Genomic DNA, 18171 nt, shown 5'->3' with positions numbered 1-18171 from the left:
CGAAGTTAAGAGCAGACGGTAGCAAATGGATTCACAGCTCTAGTCGTTTATATCACAGATTAAATGTTCTCGTGTGGCTGTTTGATGAACCCTGGTAAAGTCCAGATTTCTCGCCAACCAGCACCCAACCGTCACTTTATCAATATGACCCTGTTCATCGCGAGAAAACCAAACTGTCCAATCACCGGGGGCCGGCGCATCCAAGCCACGTCTAGTTGATACCACCCAGATATCCTCTCCTAGATTTTTCATGAGATATGCGGGTCCACGGCCAAGGATCCCATCAAACGATCCATATAGCGCACCACCGTGCCCGGAGCATCTGAACGTAGAATCGAGCTCTGCACAGTAATATGCCCCTACAACCTCACCAACTCCGCAAAAGTAATCACTGGTGATCTGCCGGGCTGCAAAGGCTCTGTTGTGATCCATACACGTGACAAATAGGATATCATCATCGATTTCAGCGAATGTGGATCGAGAGATTGCATGTGTGCTGTCGGCAAGGGTGAGGCTTTCGGGAAATCCAGCGTATGTCATGATGATTTTGGCGTCTCGGACCTTAATCTGAGCCACGAGTGACGCTTCTTCGTCTAAGTAGTTCCCACTCCATTCCGCAGAAGGATCCACGTATGCTAACTTTCGCTCGGTCAAGCTCTTCAGGTCCTTCAGCATATCTTCAGCTGCTGACTCGGCATCTGCCTCGTGGTTGAAAAGGACCACGATAGACAATTCTTCTGCTGGCACGTGCAATCTTGCAAGTCGGAAGCCACGCACCGAGCCGCCGTGGCCTAGGACAGGCAAGCCTGCCACGTTGGTATGGAAAAGGCCATTCCCGTATCTTGCGAGTCTATCGTTTCTGAAAAACTGCGGCTCTGCCATCCTGCGATAAGTGCTTCGCGGATCGTGCCAGAGACGCTGAAGATGCTGCTCGTAGGCGATCATGTCATCCAGCGAGGCCACCACTCCTGCATCTCCGGACCATTGGTGAGTTAGTTGCGCCTTGAAGAACCCAGACTCTTCATTTCCTTCGTACCCAACACATGGGCCGGGAAGTTGAGAGTTGTCCTCACAGAGCGCCGCAGTAGTCATTCCAGCCGGAACAAAAACCTTTTCGGACAGCAACTCCCCGATAGAACGTTTCGTGACATCTTCGAGAAGGCGTGCCAAGATGTAGAAGTTCGTATTGGCGTAGGAAAACTGGTCACCCGGTGGAAAATGCAAAGATCGAATGCGATCGAGGACCTTTGCAGCATCGGGGCTCAAGAATCTGGTTTCGGGATGAGCACCGAAAAGAACAGTGAGGGCCCAATAGTCACGGATCCCAGATTGGTTGTTGCAGAGGTGTTGGACGGTTAACTTCGAATCTCTTATCTCGTCCCGCAAAATGACTTTGAGTCGTTCAGAAAGCTGTTTCTCGATATTGGCGTAGCTCGATGATTCCGACAATTGAGTTTGACGGATCGAAAACAGAACCATGCATATCATTTGTTTGGTGATGGAACATATAGGGAATTTTGTTTCGCAAGTCATCGGAATCCGTTGTTCTAAATCAGCGTATCCCCAGGACTGACGACCGATGACTTTGCCATTTTGGATGACAGCCACAGCTCCACCTGGTCCGGGGTGAAGGGATTGAAGTTTTGCGATGGCTTTTTCAACGTATGTGATGCTTGTTTGCATTGTAAGTATAGATCTAAATGCTGGGCGCAGTGCTGAGGTGTTGCTTTTGAAGTGGGGTTTGATTTCACGAGGGGGGGATTCGAATACCCGAGCAGGTGGGTCTCTGCCAGCTGACCTCTGTGTCTGTTCCTTGCTCATGGCCTGAAGTTTCCGGCAATTACTAGGGCAGGTGAATAAAAGTTACTCAGCTGTGAACAGGGATTTTGGAATGATGTCAGAATTGAGTGACAATATAAAGACGCTCTGTTGCTTCCGAGCGAAATGAATTGGAGATTTTCATGGTGACATCATCCCCCACATATCACAAGTCCTGTTTCTTTCTTTGTGCAAGACCATCGACTCTTTTCTTCTCCCTTTCTTCGGCGAATTAACTATAAAGTGTATAACCCCCTGTCCACCTGTATTGAGGTAGGAGGCAGGTAAAGATGTCTCTAAAAATACTTTCCGTCAAATGTCATCCGTATATTACGACTCGTATGCAAATACACCCGCCAAGAGATCGTCAGGCATCAATTTAAAATCTCGGCCCGGAATTGCCTCTTCCCGTCTCCCCACTTCTAATTTTAACATCCACCATCACCCAGACATAATGGACTCCGATTACAAGTTCCAATGTCCTAGGCCGCGGAATGTCCGGGCATGCGCACACTGTCGGGCCAAACGCACGCGCTGTCTACGAGAACTCCCATATGCGCCGTGTCGACGGTAAGAAAATAAGCATCGGTAGCTTACCGCCCAGTGACTAATAAAGGGTAGATGTCAAGCATTGCATTTACAATGCCAATTGGATAGTCGGGTCGCCCCCATAAAGGCGACATGTCCTGTAGCGCCGAAAACAGAGGAAGTTGACGTTGTGTCGGGGTTGTTCGGGGCGCCGCAGAAACCGCCGCCGGCCGATAACGTGGTCAGCTTTCATCATCGCATATTTCAGGAGAAATTCGCAAATTGCGATGAGCCTTCTGCGGACAAATTGCCACGGGAACCTGATGGAACAGGAGCGAGAGCTCCGGTGCTGGATCAGAAGACAGCCGACGAGCTCGTGGAGAGGTTCCGGGCTAAGAGCAGTTATTTTCCGTTTGTGACTGTCCCGGAAGATATTGCGACGCCGCAGCATCGCTTTCTGTATCTTGCCATTTTGACGGTGACTGCTACGGATAACATGGCTTTGATGCGGAGTCTGGATGCTCGGTTTCGGGCTGTATTGGCGGATAGGGTCGTTGTTGCGGGAGAGAAAAGCCTGGATTATCTCCAGGGGTTGCTAGTCTACATTTCTTGGTTAGTTTGCACCGTCCGTGATATAGCAATGCTAACTCTACTAGGGATAACATGCATCTTCGTCCTACGAACTTCCTGGTCTATCAGTATTTTCATATCGCCATGGGCATGGTGACAGAGCTTCGATACAATGATGACTCGTTTCCACTGGCTGATCAGACTCCATCCACGATAGTTGATATCAAGAGTGCATGTCTTGGCTGCTACTATTTGTCTTCACGGTAAGTACCTCAAAATACTAGCAAATGAGGCCTAACGAGTCAGGTTGTCAACACACACCCGACGACCCAACATTGCCGTTCTTTCAGAAAATCTCAAATCCTATCTGTTTGAGCTCTCTCAATCGGATTCGCTACAAGCACAACTGATATCACGCTCTATGTATTTACAAATGAACGTAGAGGCGGCGCATCGAGGGGAGGGAATCGTGCATGAGGTCACGCCAAACGCCTCTCTAGACACCCGTAAGTCATGAACTCATTTGCAGGACCTTAACTCACGTCTCGGCAGCTGCTATTAAAATAGCACATTTATTTCTCGCTTTCTTCCGAGAAAGTACTGCTCGTTCGGACCCGAGCGACACAGCCTATCTCCAGGCGATTGTCATGGCAGCAAACGAATTTTTCAACCATCTCATATCGCTCCCCACGAGGGAACTAACCAAGTTCGGCACCGCAGAGTGGGCCCGCCTCGTCACGGTTATCCATAACGTGTCAACGTCCCTGTCCACCGCCACCAGTCAGCCCGAGCTTATTCCAACTATTCGATTATACGCCCGACAAATATCAGTCCACCTCGAATGCCTCGCCAATCGCATGGGGCAGTTATCTCAATCGGGTCGTAACCCTGGGGAATTTCCAGATATGCTATTCCTGTTCAAATCAGTCTTGGACCTTCTCCTTCCTTTGGAAGCGAAGATAGGGCTTCCTGCTGAAGATGAGCACGACGGAAATGCTACAAAAACACTATTCAAGGCAGGGCAATGTCCAGCGTTGGTGGGATTACGGCAGACGGACTTTTGGACTGCGTATCGGAATTTCTCGGTCGATGTGCCTTCCTATGATCTGGGCATTGACTTGGAGGGGTTGTTCGGGGATGGCTCGGGAATCGAGCTGTCGCAAGATGAGTGGATGGATGCGGCATGTAGTTTGAATATGTGATTCCCAGATCTAATGTATAATGTGAAATGATAACTCCACTCTAACAACAATCTATGACCTTCTAGCAATCGTTGTTCCAACCTCAATCTACTAACAAACGAAGATGAGTCACTGAACAACTGAACCCTTTCTAACCCATCAACCCAATATCTAATCCCTCAAAATCTCCCCATCCAAACCCCTCGGCTGATAATCCAACGCCCTTCTGCCCAGCTCCTTCAACGCCTCCCCTCTCTTCCCCTCCAACCAAAACTCAAACATATCCACGCCCGCAAAAGCACCCCCCGCCGTCCAAATCTTCCCATCAACAACCCACCTCTCTTTCACCCACTCGGTGCCAGGACACTCCGCCTTCGCGAGGTCCAAAAACTCCCAATTAGTCGTCGCCCTGGTCCCCTTCAACAGTCCCGCCTTAGCCGCCACAATCCCGCCCGTACACGTGGTAAACAAGAACTCGACTTCCTCGAGCTTCTCGCGCAGAAACGTCACATACGAGTCAGGGATGTGGTTGAAGAAATCAGGCCCCGGGCCGCCGAGAAGCAGGCAGGTGAGTTTCGGGCAGGTGGCGAAGGTCGCCGTGGGCATGAAGGTCAGCCCTGAGGCGAGTTTCACGGGCTCCAGGGTCGGCGCGAGGTAGACGAATTCGACGTCGATGGCGTGGTCGGCCAGGTCCGGGGGCATGAGGCCGGTGGATTCCAGCTCGAGGAGCAGCTCGCGGGACGTCGAGTAGATGAGGTCGATTGGGCCGACGACGTCCACGGCTTGGAAGTTGTAGAGGGGGATGCCGAAGGTGTATTTCTTGTTGGATGGGGCGGTGGTGGTGGTGGACATTTTGGCGTTGGGATGGATGAATTGTGGTTGATGGTTTTTTTGGGTTGAGAGTGGTTTTGGGAGTTTGGAACAGATTGTAAGAAGACTGACTTTGCTTGTGGAGCTCTGGTCCTTGGATGTCTTTGTTCTCCTTGTTGATGTAGGCTTATTTATACATTTCCCTGGACTATACGTGAAGCTATACATCGTCGCCTCGCGTAGAATTTCCTTCCGCTGCTGATTGGTCGCGTATTCTTGCCGTCCGCGGATGCGGGTCAGGTGACCTGTCGAGCCCTTGGCGTTGAAGGATTCCCTTGTTACTGCTAGCATTTCTTGTCCTATCTTAGATTTGAAGTTCATTGATATGTTTTGGAAGGTAAGGAGAGAGGGCTCTTGGGATATGACTTTCCGCGCGTCAATCGAGTAACTGTTTCTTTCCGAATGGAAACTATATCCCAGCATCGGTCTGACATGTTGAAGTCTTCGAAACTAGACAAATCAATGAAAGAAGAAATCCGAGAAACCATATGAGCTAAGCATGTAAAACAAAGTCACTCTGGTCAAGTCCAAAGCCAAAATCTAGCATACCAAACTAGATATCCCATGATGAGCCCAAGAAAAGAAGGCCGCAAAACAAGTAAAGAAATCAAAAACCTAAGCAATAACCCTCCTCCTCCCTCCATCCAACACAACCGTCTCGCCGTTCAAATACCCACCCCCAAAGCTCGCCATCCAAAGCACCAATCCCGCAACATCGACCTCCCCCCCACCCCTCGTGACCGGAATATGTCCCGCCGGAAACGACCCATCACTCACCCCGGACCCCGGGATCCCAAAACGCTCATACATCGGGCATGTCATATCCGAGAAGAACAGCCCCGGCGCGATCCCGTTCACCCTGATCTGATGCTCTGCGAGCTGCGAGCACCACACTCCTACCATGTGTCGTAGGGCGGCTTTGGAGAGGCCGTACGCGAACCCCGCAGGACGGTCAAGTAATCCGCCGATGGAGCTGGTGATGATGATTTGGGGACGGGGCGGGGCGATAATATCCTGTTGGGGAGAGGGACGGGAGAGGTTCGCGTTTGCGAGGAGAGGGAGGAAGGCGAGGATGGTGTAGTGGCTTCCTGTGACGTTGACGTCGAAGACACGGGAGAAGGAGTCCATGGGGTGGGAGAAGTGGTGGTCGCGGAACTCGAGCAGGGTGGGAGGGGCGGTGCGGTCTGGGTTAGGCGGGAGGGCGGTTGGAGGGCCCACGATGCCGCTGTTGACGAGGAGGAGGTCGATGTGGGTGGTTTGGGCGGCGATGGCTTTGTATGCGGCCTCGAGGGACTCTTTGGATGATATGTCGGTTGGGATGGCGATGAGGGATCCGTTGGTGGCTTGGGAGCAGGCTTTGTGTAGGATGTTCTCGCGACGGCCGAGGATGAAGACCTTGGATGCGTGGTTGGCGTCGAGGGCGAGGGCGATGGTGCGGCCGAGGCCTGGTTTGTTAGATGCATTCACTGGGAGGATAGAGATAGAGGACAGAGGACTTACCGGTTCCCCCGCCGGTGATGACAGCAACGGTGCCTTTGACGGAGAACAGCGAGGATGCGTCGAGAGACATTTTAGCTATAGGAGTGGGGTTGGACCTGGAAACTCCCTTGGTGGATGGGAATGCTGGTAGATAAATAGATGGCACGGGAATATACTTAGTAGCCTGTATATCGCCGTGTTACACAGCCAAACCCCAGACCCCATGGATTTAACTTCATGACGAATTCTCAGACGCACGCATCGTCACAGACTTCGACGTGGCCCTCCCCCAACCAGTCCGCCATTCCGCGTGTTTGTAGTCCGTCCTTGGCGAGCAACACTTGGAAGCTCTATGCGGAATCGCAAGTGATGTCTTTGGCCGTATTTAAAACCCCACGGTTTATGACCTCCGACGGCATTTTCTGGGCTCTGATTCGGACGAAGTGAGAATTCGACTGGTCGAGACCACACTTGAAGAATGCCCATCATAGGCCAAACAGCGCCAAGGACCTTCCGGCCATGCCAAGGGCTTCCGACCATGGATTCATGATGTTCCATCCTTGTCATTCCGGATCTACAAGAAGACACCGAAGACGCCAAGATAGGGCATGATCGGCACATGACCGGATAGCGGACAGCAGACTAGACAGCAAGCGTTCAGATACCAATTAATCACCAGAAGCCAATAAATATATACCTGGCTTCTGAGAACAAAGCAACATTCGTTCCGGAATATAGTATTGAAAGAGTAAATGGAGAGAGGGTGGAAGAACGATTACGGTTTAGCCGGTTGTTAGGTTAAACTGAGTAGAGAAATAAATTATATTAAAAATCTGTCCCAAATGAACGTAATGAGAACAAACCGAATCAAATAAACAAGAATCCCTAAACCAAAACCCCCCTCTCCCTCCACCACCTCACATACCCCCTCGTCACATCTTCCCCTACAGCCCCAACACCCGCCAACGTCCTCGAATGCTCCCTCGCCCTGGCCGTATCTAAAAGCAACCCTCCACACGACATGCGCTCAAAGTTCTCTTCTAACCAATCGGCCCCCCTTACAGCCGGATTATCATCCACGGTACCCGAAAACGACTTCACGCGCTGAATCCATTCCGCGAACGGGACGATGTTACTCCTGGGGACATTCAGCTCGTCAGCTAACAGGGTGATCATTTCCTTCCAGGGCTGGCGGACGGGGTTGTCGATGTGGTATATAAAGTGCGGTGTTTCGGGGGATAGAAGTAAGTCGACGATTGTGCTCGCGACAGCGTCAACGGGGGTCCAGGAGACCACGCCTTGGAAGTCCGGAAGGAGTTTGAGGGTCTGAGAGGACTTGATGATTGCGGGGAGGTGCTCGGATGGATTCCAATATCCGGAGGCGCTGGAGCCGGCGATTTGGCCGGGGCGAAGGATCATAGCTTCGAAATGGGATGGGTGTTGGTGGAGGGTTGACTCGAGGATGCGTTCGCAGATGTATTTGGCTTCGCCGTAGCCGTTGGGGAGGACCCATTCGATTTGGGTCCGTTCTTCAGGGACGATGGGGGTGTCGGTGAGGAGGGGCCGATGGCCGACGGTGCCAATGGAGGAGATGAGTTGGAAGCGGATGGGGTGCGTGCGGAGGGTTGAGGCCTCGCGGGCGAGTTCGATCAGGTTGCGCATGGCTTGGAATTGGGGCTCGAAGGAGGAGAGTCTGCTGATGCCGTTCATGGGCCAGGCGTTGTGGATGATGTGTGTGGTTGTGCGGGTGAGGTCGTGGAATTGGGTGCTGGAGAGGCCGAGGTTGGGTTCGGCGGTGTTGGTCTCGATGATTTGCAGTTTGGAGAGCTCTTGTGCGGTCAGGTCGAGTTCCCGATTCACGAAGGACTGCATCTGTCGGTCAAATGCGTCGTCTTTGGACTGGCGGTTCAGACAAATCACCGTCTTGACGGCAGGGTCTCGAACCAGGCGGGCTACAACATGACAGCCCAAACTCCCAGTTGCGCCAGTCACCAGCACGCCGTAGTCGTCGTCCTTGATAGCAGCAGTAGTCCTCATCGGGACTTCAAACCCCTCAGCAGCGCGTCGAATATATTCCTCCGTGGCCTTCTTCCTCGCCGCATTATCCACGCTCACCACCGGCGAAGTCGGCTTCCCCAACGGCAACCTCTGCTGCTGCTCCCCCGACGCCGTCGCAAAGATCACCCTCTGCACACTAACCTCAGGCGAATACCCATCCGTCCAATCGACATGTCCATAGCCGACCTTATGCAGATCCTCCTCCCACCGCGCCTCGTTCGTAATCGCATGACACCTCCCATCATTAAACACCCACCAGCCGCGGAACAGCCCGAACACGATATCAATCGCAAACACGGGCCTCGTCATCTCCAGCATCATCAGCACGCCGTCATCTCGCAGAGCCTGCCGGATGTGCCGGGTCGACTGCTGCAGGTTCGACGTCGCGTGAACGGCGTTACTCGCGATGATGATGTGTTGCGTGCCGAGGAGGTCATTCGCCGGGGCCTTTTCGATATCATGCACGCGGTACTGCACGAACGGGTAGTCTTTGAAGCGGCGGCGGGCTTGCGCGACGAAGCCGGCTGAGATGTCGGTGAAGGTGTATTCGATGGGGATGTTGAGGGCTGCGAGACCCGGGAGGAACCATTTCGTGCCGCCGCCGGTTCCGGCGCCCATTTCGAGGATCTTGAGGGGGCCGGAGGTAGTGGGAATGGAGGGCGCAAGGCGCTGGATGACGGAGAGCATTTGCTTGTAGCCGGAGACGTTGTGCGGTTCGTCGCCGTACATCCAGGAGACGAGGTCTTGGCCTTCTTTCGTGCCGAATATCAGCTGCAGCCCGTCTTGTTCGCCGCGGAGCACGTTGGCCAGGTGGCTGCCGGTGAAGAAGGAGAGTTTGCTGGCGCCGGCGTATTCGGGGTAGACGCGGGATACCTCCTCGAGGATTGCGGTGCTGGAGCGCATTGGCGCGGCGATGGCGGTGCGGATGATGGTCGATCCGTCGAGGTCGATTAGTCGGGCTTCTTCGAGGCGTTTGTACAGATAGTCGACGAGTTCCTGGTGCTGAGGGTCGAATGAAATGCGAGTGAGACGTTCACCCGGCTGAGCCTTACGGATCGTATCTCCCAGTTCCTCGAACGCCTCGAGGGTCAGCGTCACGCAGAGCTGGATCTGTAGCGGTGCAAACGCATGGACACGTCCACTGCACTGATTCTCAGCTAGGAACTGGTCCGTCAATGCCTTGACCTCGCCGAAAGCTTCCAGAACCGCATCCTGCGAAAGACACAGCTCCGGCATGTCGGAGACAATGCTCGTCACCGACTCTGACGGCGTATCGATCACTTTATCAGAATGCTCTTCCTCCTCCGTCGTGCTATCGTCGTCATCTTCCACCCCCAACGCCGTCTGCACGCACTTGACCATATCCCGGAACGTCTCTGCTTCCATGAGATCCGTCGCCGGCAGCGTGCACCCAAACGCCTCCTCCATCTCGCGCGCCAGCTCCATCGCCATGAGCGAGTCGACCCCGGCATCAGCCATGTGGCCGTCGTCGTGGATCTCGCTGGGATCCATGGCGCAGAACTCGGCGACCACAGCCTTAACGCGGCTGGAGATACTCACGCTATGCTTCTCCTTCTTACTCTTCGTCTCTTTCTTCTCCATCACAGCCTCCCCCTTTGCACTCACCTTCTCCCCCTTCTCCCCTTCCTCACACTCGCCCGGAGCAGCAGAAGCAGCCCCCGGCGCCAAACTCCTCAAAATCTTAACAAACGCCTTCTTCGCAATCCTCGAATACTGCAACCCTAAGAACACCTCCACCAAGCGCCCACTCGGCTCAAACACAAACACATCACTAATATAAAACCCGTCCTCTTGCCGATGCATCGCCAGTACATCCCACTCCTCGGGCCTCGCCGCCTCCTTATCTCCATACTCCGGACACCGCATCCACATCTCCATGCCGCTCGCGATGTAAATATCCTCCCCCGCGCGGTCCGTCATGCAGTTCACCCAGAAGCCACCGACCTGGCTGAACGAGTCACACAGGTAAGGGTCTGCCCAGGTGGCGCCGGTGTATTTCTTAACGACGCGGCCGGCGGAGTGGGTGCCTTTGCCGACGAGTTTGGTGACCCCCCGGTAGGGCGGGGAGTAGGTGACGACCTCGGAGAAGGCGCGGTAGATGGTGCGACCTTGCAGGATGTCGTCGACGTGAGGGTCGACGAGGAGGTCGCGGCAGTGGGCGTGGCTGATGAGACGGGTGTAGCGGGCGAATTGGGCTGCGAGGTCTGGGGAGGACGGGGGGAAGAGGACGATACGGGCGGAGCAGTGCATCATTTGGGAGCGGGCGCCCTTTGCAGGGTTCTCGCTGAGGAATTTGATGTGCCAGGTTTGTTTGGTGCTGTCTATGGCGTGGAGCTCGATCCAGAGGGTGCGCGATGGGTCGAGGCAGAGGGGGGCGTCGCTGGTGACGGTGTGGACTTGGGGGATTTTGGAGGCCGCTTCGGGGAGAGTGTGTAGGGCTTCGATGACGATGTCGAGGAGGAAGGAGGCCGGGGCGAGAGGGGCGGTCGAGGCGACGATGTGGCCGGAGACAGGGTCGATGTAGTTGGGTTGGGAGGTGTTGATTTGGAATTTGGCGATGAGTTGGGCTTTGTCTTGGTAGCCGAGGAAGGTGAAGAGGTTTTGCTGAGGACTAGGAGTTGGGATAGAGGCGGGAAGTGGTTTGTTGTCCATCCAGTGTCGGGATTTCTCGAACTGATACGGTGGGAGAAGCAGGGGTGTGTATTCTGGCGTTTGGATGGGATGGTAGCCCCAGAAGCGTAGATGAATTCCTTCTCTCCAGAGGGCGATGGTTGTGTCGGTGAGGTTCTGGATGCCGGTGGAGTTGGTGATATTGACGGACTGGAAGTGGTGGTCAGGCATGGAGAGAGCCTTGTTGGCCATAGACGTTATAGTGGAATTCGATCCAGCTTCAAGCCATACGCAGGATGGGTATTTCTCTGCCAGACGCTGCACTGCGTGGTGGAAGTATACCGGGCGATGCAGATGATCAGACACGATGCTCATCGGGACACCTGTGACTGCACTTTCCGTTGCACGTTCGAGATGGATAGCGGGTTCAACTAGCTTCAGACCATCTGTGACCTTCTCCAGAGCGGGAATCAAAGAACCCACGAGGCTCGAGTGGAACGCATTGGTGACGGTCAACCTCTTGGCTCTGATATGAGCATGCTGGCGGAGAGTCTGCTGGACCAGGTCAATAGACGCCGTGGGACCGGCTAATGTGAAGCTTCGGGGGCCATTATAGCATGCTATTGTTGCAGGAGTGCTGTCAGGATCTGCTTGATGGGCTTCCTCCAGTAGACGGTGGATGTCTGCTTGATCTCCCTCAACGGCGATCATGGCACCGCTATCAGGGCCCCAATTGTCACGAATAACGGCTGCTCGACGGGCAATCAGACGCAGTGCATCATCCAAAGACAAAACACCAGAGATGCACAGTGCAGTCAGCTCGCCAAAGCTGTGTCCGACGACCGCAGTGACCGCCAATCCACAGTCCATCCAAGATTTGGCGCACGAGTACTGCAGCGAGAAGAGCTGCGTCTGCAACTGCACTTGATCGGCAATTGGGGCACGAGAGAAAATGCCAGGGTATATGCTCTCATACCCCATTTCCACCAGGAGCGAGTCGCATTCGTCCAGATGCCGACGCAGCAGTGGCATCGTGTCATACACAGTCTGATCCAGGCCCACAGACGTCGATACCTGTCCGCCAAAGCAGAGAATCACCGGACGAGGCTTCTTGGCTCGGATGAAATGCGCTTCATTGCCTTGGACGATTTCCTCCAGCTTCGTCTGCAGCTCATCCAGAGACCGACAGCTGAACAAGGCGTGTCGGTCCAACGTCGGATTCGTCTGTCGAGAGAGATTAAACGCCACAGTAGCCAAGGACAGCTGATCGGAAGCCCGCTGACGCAGAAAGTGAAGCAGTTTCTCAGCATAGTCTCTGACGCGGTTCTCGTCAAACCCGCACAGTCTCACTGGCAACGACAGTCCATCCTCATGGATTGCAGAAGAGCCATCATCTCTCCCCGGAGCCTGAGTCAAAACCATCGACGCATTCGACCCCGACGCGCCATAATTATTGATTAACGCAGCCCTAAACCCCACCGTCCACGGCTTCAGTTCCCTCACGATCTCAATACGATCGTCCTCCCGCGCCTGAATATGCGGGTTCAGCGTCTCAAAGTTCGGCTGCGGCGGAATCATGCCCTCATGAATCATCAAGAGCACCTTCACCAGGGCAATCAACCCAGACACCCCCTCGGTATGACCCACGAGGCCCTTGACCGACCCCAACGCCAACGGTTCCTCCCTCTGCGGCCCTCCCAGCGTTTGCCTCACACTCGCATACTCCGCCGGATCGCCCGCCTGCGTGCCAGTCCCATGCGCCTCGACGACCGAGATATCGCGCGGACAGACCCTCGCCCTGCGCGTCACCTTCTCAAGCAACCCGGCCAACGACGCCGCATCGGGCACCACAATCGGGGTGACGTTGTTATTCTGCTCGACAGCCGTGGCGGCAATCGTGCCCAAGATCGGATCCCCGTCCGCCACCGCATCGCTCATCTTCTTGATATACACCGCCGCGAAGCCCTCCCCTCGACAGTACCCGTCCGCCTTCGCATCAAACGGCTTACACGGCCCTGTGGGAGAGACGAACGACGCCCCCGCCAGATTATCAAACGCCAGGGGGCTCATGATCGCGTTGGCCCCGCCGACCAGCGCCGCTCGACACTCACCCTTCAACACAGCCTGACACGCCTGATGCAGCGCCACCGCCGACCCAGAACACGCACTATCAACACAGAACGCAGGCCCTCTCCACCCGAAATAATGACTCAACTTCCCTGCCATAAAGCTCCTCAGTAACCCGGTGGCCGCATACGCCGTCGCAGGATGACAGTTGACATTATGTTCATAGTCAACGGTACAACACGCCACATAGCACCCAATATTCCGATCCGGGTTCGTGTCATGGAAGTACCCAGCCTGCTCGAGCGCCTGGTACGCGACCTGCAGAATGAGTCTCTGCTGGGGATCCTGCGACATGGCTTCGCGGGGGACCTTCTTGAAGAATTTATGGTCGAAGGCGTCGATGTCGCGCACGAAGTTCCCGAACCAGGGACGCTGGGCGTCGGGGCGCCATGGGGTTTCGAAGTCCTTGTATCGGGCTTCTGGGAGGATGGAGTGCTGGGAGAGCCCGGAGCAGAGCAGGGACCAGAATTCAGGCAGGGAGTCGGCGCCGGCGACGCGGCAGGACATGCCGATGACGGCGATATCGGATGAGTAGGACTTGGGCGAGGGGTGCAGGGGGGAGAGGCGAGAGGTGAGGTCCAGGTTGAGGTCGGAGAAGTGGATGATGCGGTTGCGGAGGCTGCGCATGAAGGTGGGTGGGATGCAGCGTTCCTGGCCGAATTCGACGACGATGGAGGAGGTGTCTTGCAGCTGGGTGGTGTAGACGGAGGAGAAGGTGTGCAGCCAGTTGCATTGCTGCTGGAGGATGGATTCGATGACGAGGGTGGTTAAAGGGCCGGAGAGGACGTGTTGTCCGCCGGTGTTGGCACGCGTGGGACGGATGAGCTGCGATGCGTCGGGGAGCTGGAGCGATGCGTCGGTAGAGCACATGGAGAGTAGAGACTGCACGGCGTCGTGGTGTCCGGACCAGTGGTATCGTCCGTTGAAGTCGACTTGACTGCATCCGAAGCTGGCGGACTGGAGGGCATCGTGCAGCTGGAATAGGGTGCGGCGAGGCGTCATGATGGTGGCGCGGTTGTCGTCGTAGCGGACGGTGATATAAGCCTGATGGGTTAGACTCGCAGAGACAGAGATAGAAACAGAAACATACTTCAGGAAACCCCTTGAGCACCTCCCCTAAAGCTCCCTCCATATCCCCCTTCCAGACCGTCGCCAACGAAGTCCACTCTTCCTGCACCTCCATCGCATCCCCAATGGCCCCTAACAGCATGGCCAACCTCACCGCAACACTGGCATACTCAGCCAGTTTCTCTCTACTCTCCGCCGCCGACGCCACGGCCGCACTCAAGAACCCAATACAGAACCCGACAATCTCCCCAATCTCACTCTCCTCGGCATGGATCCTCCCCTCCTCGCTATACGCCTTGCTCAGACACAGATACTGCTCATACTGCGTGAAGTGCGTCAGCATCAGCAGCGGCGCCAGCTGGATGTACGGCGGAGGGAAGGTCTCTCCCTCAATATCGCCGGTGCGGAACCATTCGTGTAACGAGCGGAGCTGAGGCTCACCAGGGATGGTGGTGAGATTAGGGAGATACTGGGTAGCAGTGCGGTAGTAGACAGGCAATTCAGCCAGAACGTCAAGAGCCCAGGCGTAGTGTGGCGAGGAGAGGATAGTCTCGCGCAGGGCGAGAAAGTCCTCCGCCGAGAAGGTGAGACATTGGCAGCCGAAGACGAGGATTGCCTTGTGCCCTGGGGGAGGGGAGAGTTTGCTTGTCATGGTGACTATAGAGGAAGGATAGGAGAAAGGACTGGAATGAGCTAGGGTTGGAGCAGAATGTGCTCATTGCTCTTCTATACCCTTTCTCTCTCTCTGTGTGTCTGTACTCTGTACGAAGATGCAAGATGATATGGATATACGCTGACATTTACTTATTCACCCCGGTGGCAATATATTGCTTTTTCGGGGCACACGGCCGGAGTATCCTGGCGGCATATCTCTCGGCCTGTGCCTTAATTTCTTTTTCAGTCGCCAGTGCGTCGTACCCGAGGAGTAGGCTGAGCCGTCGGAGTAAGAAACATCCATGTGGGTAGAGGGATTTAGTATATGGAGTTAGCATATGGATTGGTATATATGTATAGTATGGAGGTCTGAGACAGATTGAGACGGATTGAAAACGTTAGACGGGGGATTAGAATGTTTATCTCGGCTACGCAGGCTGACTACAGTTGTGACCGTGACTGATATCAAGGAAAGTCCATTACTACGACACAGACAGCTGTGGGCTCTGGATCGGGTTCTTGACTCGATCCAAGTCCTGCAGACACTCCAGCAACTCGCGCAGCATCCCGTCGAACGACGAATCCAAGCATCCATGCGCCGTGAAGAACTCGGTGCACATCATCAGGGGGATAGGCGTTAGGGGGTGGACCTGATCACTTAGCCTCTGTCAAAACAAGATACCATGGATGAGCTCACCTTGAAATACCCCAACTGCCCCTGCAACTTCACCAAATTCACCACCTCATGCGCCGCCAACACACACAGCCGCTCATACTCGATAATCCCCAGCAAATGATCCCCCGTCTTCCAGACAATCGACTCCAGCACGTTGTGCAAATACAGCACCATCGTCTGCGCCACGATCCTTGCGAAAATCAGCATCGAGTCCACCTGCGTCGATGTCGAGAGGACCTGAATGCGATGGCTCAGCAGCTCATGCAGCCACTGATGCCGCGTCCAGAGCCCATCAAACACGTCGCCGTTGATCTGCTCCACAGCGAGCTTCTGACGATGCGACAGCGCGCGCCCACAGATCGTCGCGAGAATAATACACTCGCCGAACGACGACACCCCGCCGCTTCCAGCCGGCGCACTCTCCAGACAACTCCGCGCCATCACCTCCGCCAGGAACCGCGTCACGACCGGCTGTCCCGCCTGGAACTCCTCCTCTGGCGCGGGCAGTCGCGTGGTGATCTGCTTTTTTCAGTCAGCTTCCTCCTTCCCATCCCCTTATTCCCAACTCCCCAGCCCGAACGAACGAAGGAAAGGATGAAATACTCACCAACCCCTCATTCAACGTAAACGGCAACCCATTGTGAAAACTAATAAACCGATCCAACGAATACGCCATCCAGAACGTGCGTCGCTGCTCCTCGAGCCCTGTCCAATCCACTCCTCCCCCTCCAAATGCCGAGGACAGGGGCAACCCATCCTGCTCCCTCGCCATGGTGGCTGGATTATTCGGGTCGTCGAGCTCGTACAGCCGCATCCCGAGAACCAGTCGACAGCATCGTCCCGCGCTCATCCACGCCTGCTGGGGCGAGAGGTGCATGTATTCGTAGATCGAAACTAGTACCCATGCCTGAGCTTGCTCTAGGCCTGTTGTGGTACCTGTCCCCGTCCCTGGACTTGTTCCTATACTAGACGTGGTGGAGGTAGTGGTGGTGGTGGAAGAGGAGGAGGAAGTAATCGGCGTCCGCATGTCCAGAGTATCTAGCATCTGGCGCGTCTCTTGGTAGAGACTATCGCGGAAGGATTGGAATTGGGCGGACAGCGACGCGGCGACGGTCCACATGGCGTATTGCAGACAGGTCTGGGCGTCTGTTTTCTTGCCCTTTGCCCAGACGTGGTAGCGCCAGCGTTGTAGGATGGGAGCGAAGGGGTGGACGCGGTCGAAGTAGAGTTGGTCTCTTTGATTTGGTTAGTTTACTGTGGATGGGGATTTAAGAGATAGTTGGGGATGGGGGGAGAAGGAAGGAAGGGGAGGTACAGATCAGCTCGCATGAATTCAGATACTAGACCAGAGGTCCGCGGCTGCGAGTCCAGCGAGATAGGTGATTTGATGTCGCGGTCGTCGGAGAGGCAGTCAGTTAGAGGGTCTGTTAATCCCGGTAGATCTTTAAGCGGATCGTCCTCCGAGTCCATGTCGACGAGGGAGCCGTTGAAGAGGCTGGCCATTTGGTGGTTGATTTCGGGGTGTTGGTCGGCGAGACAGCGTTCCAGGGCGGCTGATCAGTTAGCTTCCTCCCCTGTAGTATCTTCGAAGGTAGATGGAGTTGAGCGAGGAAAAAAGAAAAAGACATACCGATTCTCGTTCTTAACGTCCGCAACTGCCCCTTCCGTGGCCCTCTGGGCAGTCTCGTCGTGTTGATCTTACACTCGATGCCGGTCTCGAAACAGACCTGGCACTGGGGACGACGTCGATCGCAGCGGACTTTTCGTCGACGACACTCTTCGCAGGCCGAGCCGGGGCGCTGGCGAGAGATGGTGGGGGTTGATACCATTTTATCTTGATCTAGGGGAGTAGACCGCTCGGTTCGTGTCGAAGCCTTGTCTATCCGTTAGGGCTGCCCGTCTATACCGTCTGGTGGCAGAGATGCTGTGTGATGAGGTCGTTACGGGCTGAGTGGGATATATGATGGCTAATTAACGAGATCAAGCGAATAGTTCGAAGACAGTGTTGTTGAGACAGACTCCTGAAGTCTGGTATGAACTGCTGTTGCGTTGCGCTGCGCTGCTGCGTTGCGTTGAACAGTGCAGTCGTGCTGTGGACGGCCCTGTGGTGCTGTAGACCGCTGTGGACAGTGACAGTGTTGTGGACGATGCTGTGAACGCTGTAGTGCTGATGCTGACGCCCAGATAGTGCTTGCTCGACAATTATCAACAGGTTACAGTTTGCCTTCCTTACCTACAGTCCAGGAGCCTTCTGTACCATCCTGTCCTCCCTAATCAAACCCAAACCAAACCATCTACAAATCCAGCCACTCCGTCAGGCTCAGCAGAATCGGCGCTAGAAGGACAGAACCACATCAGACCGGTTGCGACCCAAACATGCAGACTCCCTCCACCTGGACGTGATTGGTGGCACGGCGGTTCAGATACGAGCTAGATCTGCGTCTGACTGGCCAGACCGTCTGTCGGGTTCCTGCCGTGTGGCAATGGCTTTCTCTCAGGAACTGGTCTGGT

The 18171-nt window shown here is 54.9% G+C and overlaps 6 protein-coding genes across 6 annotated transcripts; 1 reads left to right on the top strand and 5 right to left on the bottom strand.

Moving 5' to 3' along the window:
• Nucleotides 1-12: 12 nt before the first annotated feature.
• Nucleotides 13-1720, bottom strand: P170DRAFT_433531 (beta-lactamase/transpeptidase-like protein). Its single transcript, XM_024848511.1, has one exon. The coding sequence runs from the start codon at nt 1681-1683 to the stop codon at nt 40-42; it is 1644 nt and encodes a 547-aa protein (XP_024706943.1). The 5' UTR covers nt 1684-1720; the 3' UTR covers nt 13-39.
• A 720-nt stretch (nt 1721-2440) lies between these two features.
• P170DRAFT_349551 (uncharacterized protein) lies at nt 2441-3183 on the top strand (the record flags this gene model as incomplete). The annotated part of the gene is made up of 2 exons (XM_024843745.1): nt 2441-2958; nt 3003-3183. Coding segments are annotated over 2 exons (699 nt in total), but the record flags the coding sequence as incomplete, so codon positions are not given.
• Nucleotides 3184-4268: 1085 nt separating this feature from the next.
• Nucleotides 4269-5052, bottom strand: P170DRAFT_453281 (putative ThiJ/PfpI family transcriptional regulator; the record flags this gene model as incomplete). The annotated part of the gene is made up of 1 exon (XM_024851352.1): nt 4269-5052. The coding sequence occupies exon 1, from the start codon at nt 4947-4949 to the stop codon at nt 4269-4271; it is 681 nt and encodes a 226-aa protein (XP_024706941.1). The 5' UTR covers nt 4950-5052.
• Nucleotides 5053-5582: 530 nt separating this feature from the next.
• Nucleotides 5583-6537, bottom strand: P170DRAFT_422628 (SDR family NAD(P)-dependent oxidoreductase; the record flags this gene model as incomplete). Its single annotated transcript, XM_024847453.1, has 2 exons — nt 5583-6433; nt 6468-6537. 2 exons carry the CDS (start codon nt 6535-6537, stop codon nt 5583-5585), a joined length of 921 nt encoding a protein of 306 aa, XP_024706940.1.
• Nucleotides 6538-7331: 794 nt separating this feature from the next.
• P170DRAFT_350381 (polyketide synthase module) lies at nt 7332-14982 on the bottom strand (the record flags this gene model as incomplete). Its single annotated transcript, XM_024843796.1, has 2 exons — nt 7332-14306; nt 14353-14982. 2 exons carry the CDS (start codon nt 14980-14982, stop codon nt 7332-7334), a joined length of 7605 nt encoding a protein of 2534 aa, XP_024706939.1.
• Nucleotides 14983-15466: 484 nt separating this feature from the next.
• P170DRAFT_443808 (fungal specific transcription factor domain-containing protein) lies at nt 15467-17489 on the bottom strand (the record flags this gene model as incomplete). The annotated part of the gene is made up of 6 exons (XM_024850587.1): nt 15467-15634; nt 15682-16179; nt 16268-16584; nt 16627-16893; nt 17007-17213; nt 17291-17489. The coding sequence occupies 6 exons, from the start codon at nt 17487-17489 to the stop codon at nt 15467-15469; spliced, it is 1656 nt and encodes a 551-aa protein (XP_024706938.1).
• Between the last annotated feature and the right edge of the window lie 682 nt (nt 17490-18171).

The sequence above is a fragment of the Aspergillus steynii genome (genome assembly GCF_002849105.1).
Source record: "Aspergillus steynii IBT 23096 chromosome Unknown P170scaffold_2, whole genome shotgun sequence".
Taxonomy (NCBI): Eukaryota; Fungi; Ascomycota; class Eurotiomycetes; order Eurotiales; family Aspergillaceae; genus Aspergillus; species Aspergillus steynii.
The sequence above is the reverse complement of the archived record's forward strand: the minus strand, read 5'-3'. Positions and strand labels throughout refer to the sequence as shown.

Coding starts and splice junctions, on each gene's coding strand:
- P170DRAFT_433531 (XM_024848511.1), bottom strand. CDS start 1,683: ATGCAAACAAGCATCACATACGTTGAAAAAGCCATCGCAAAACTTCAA.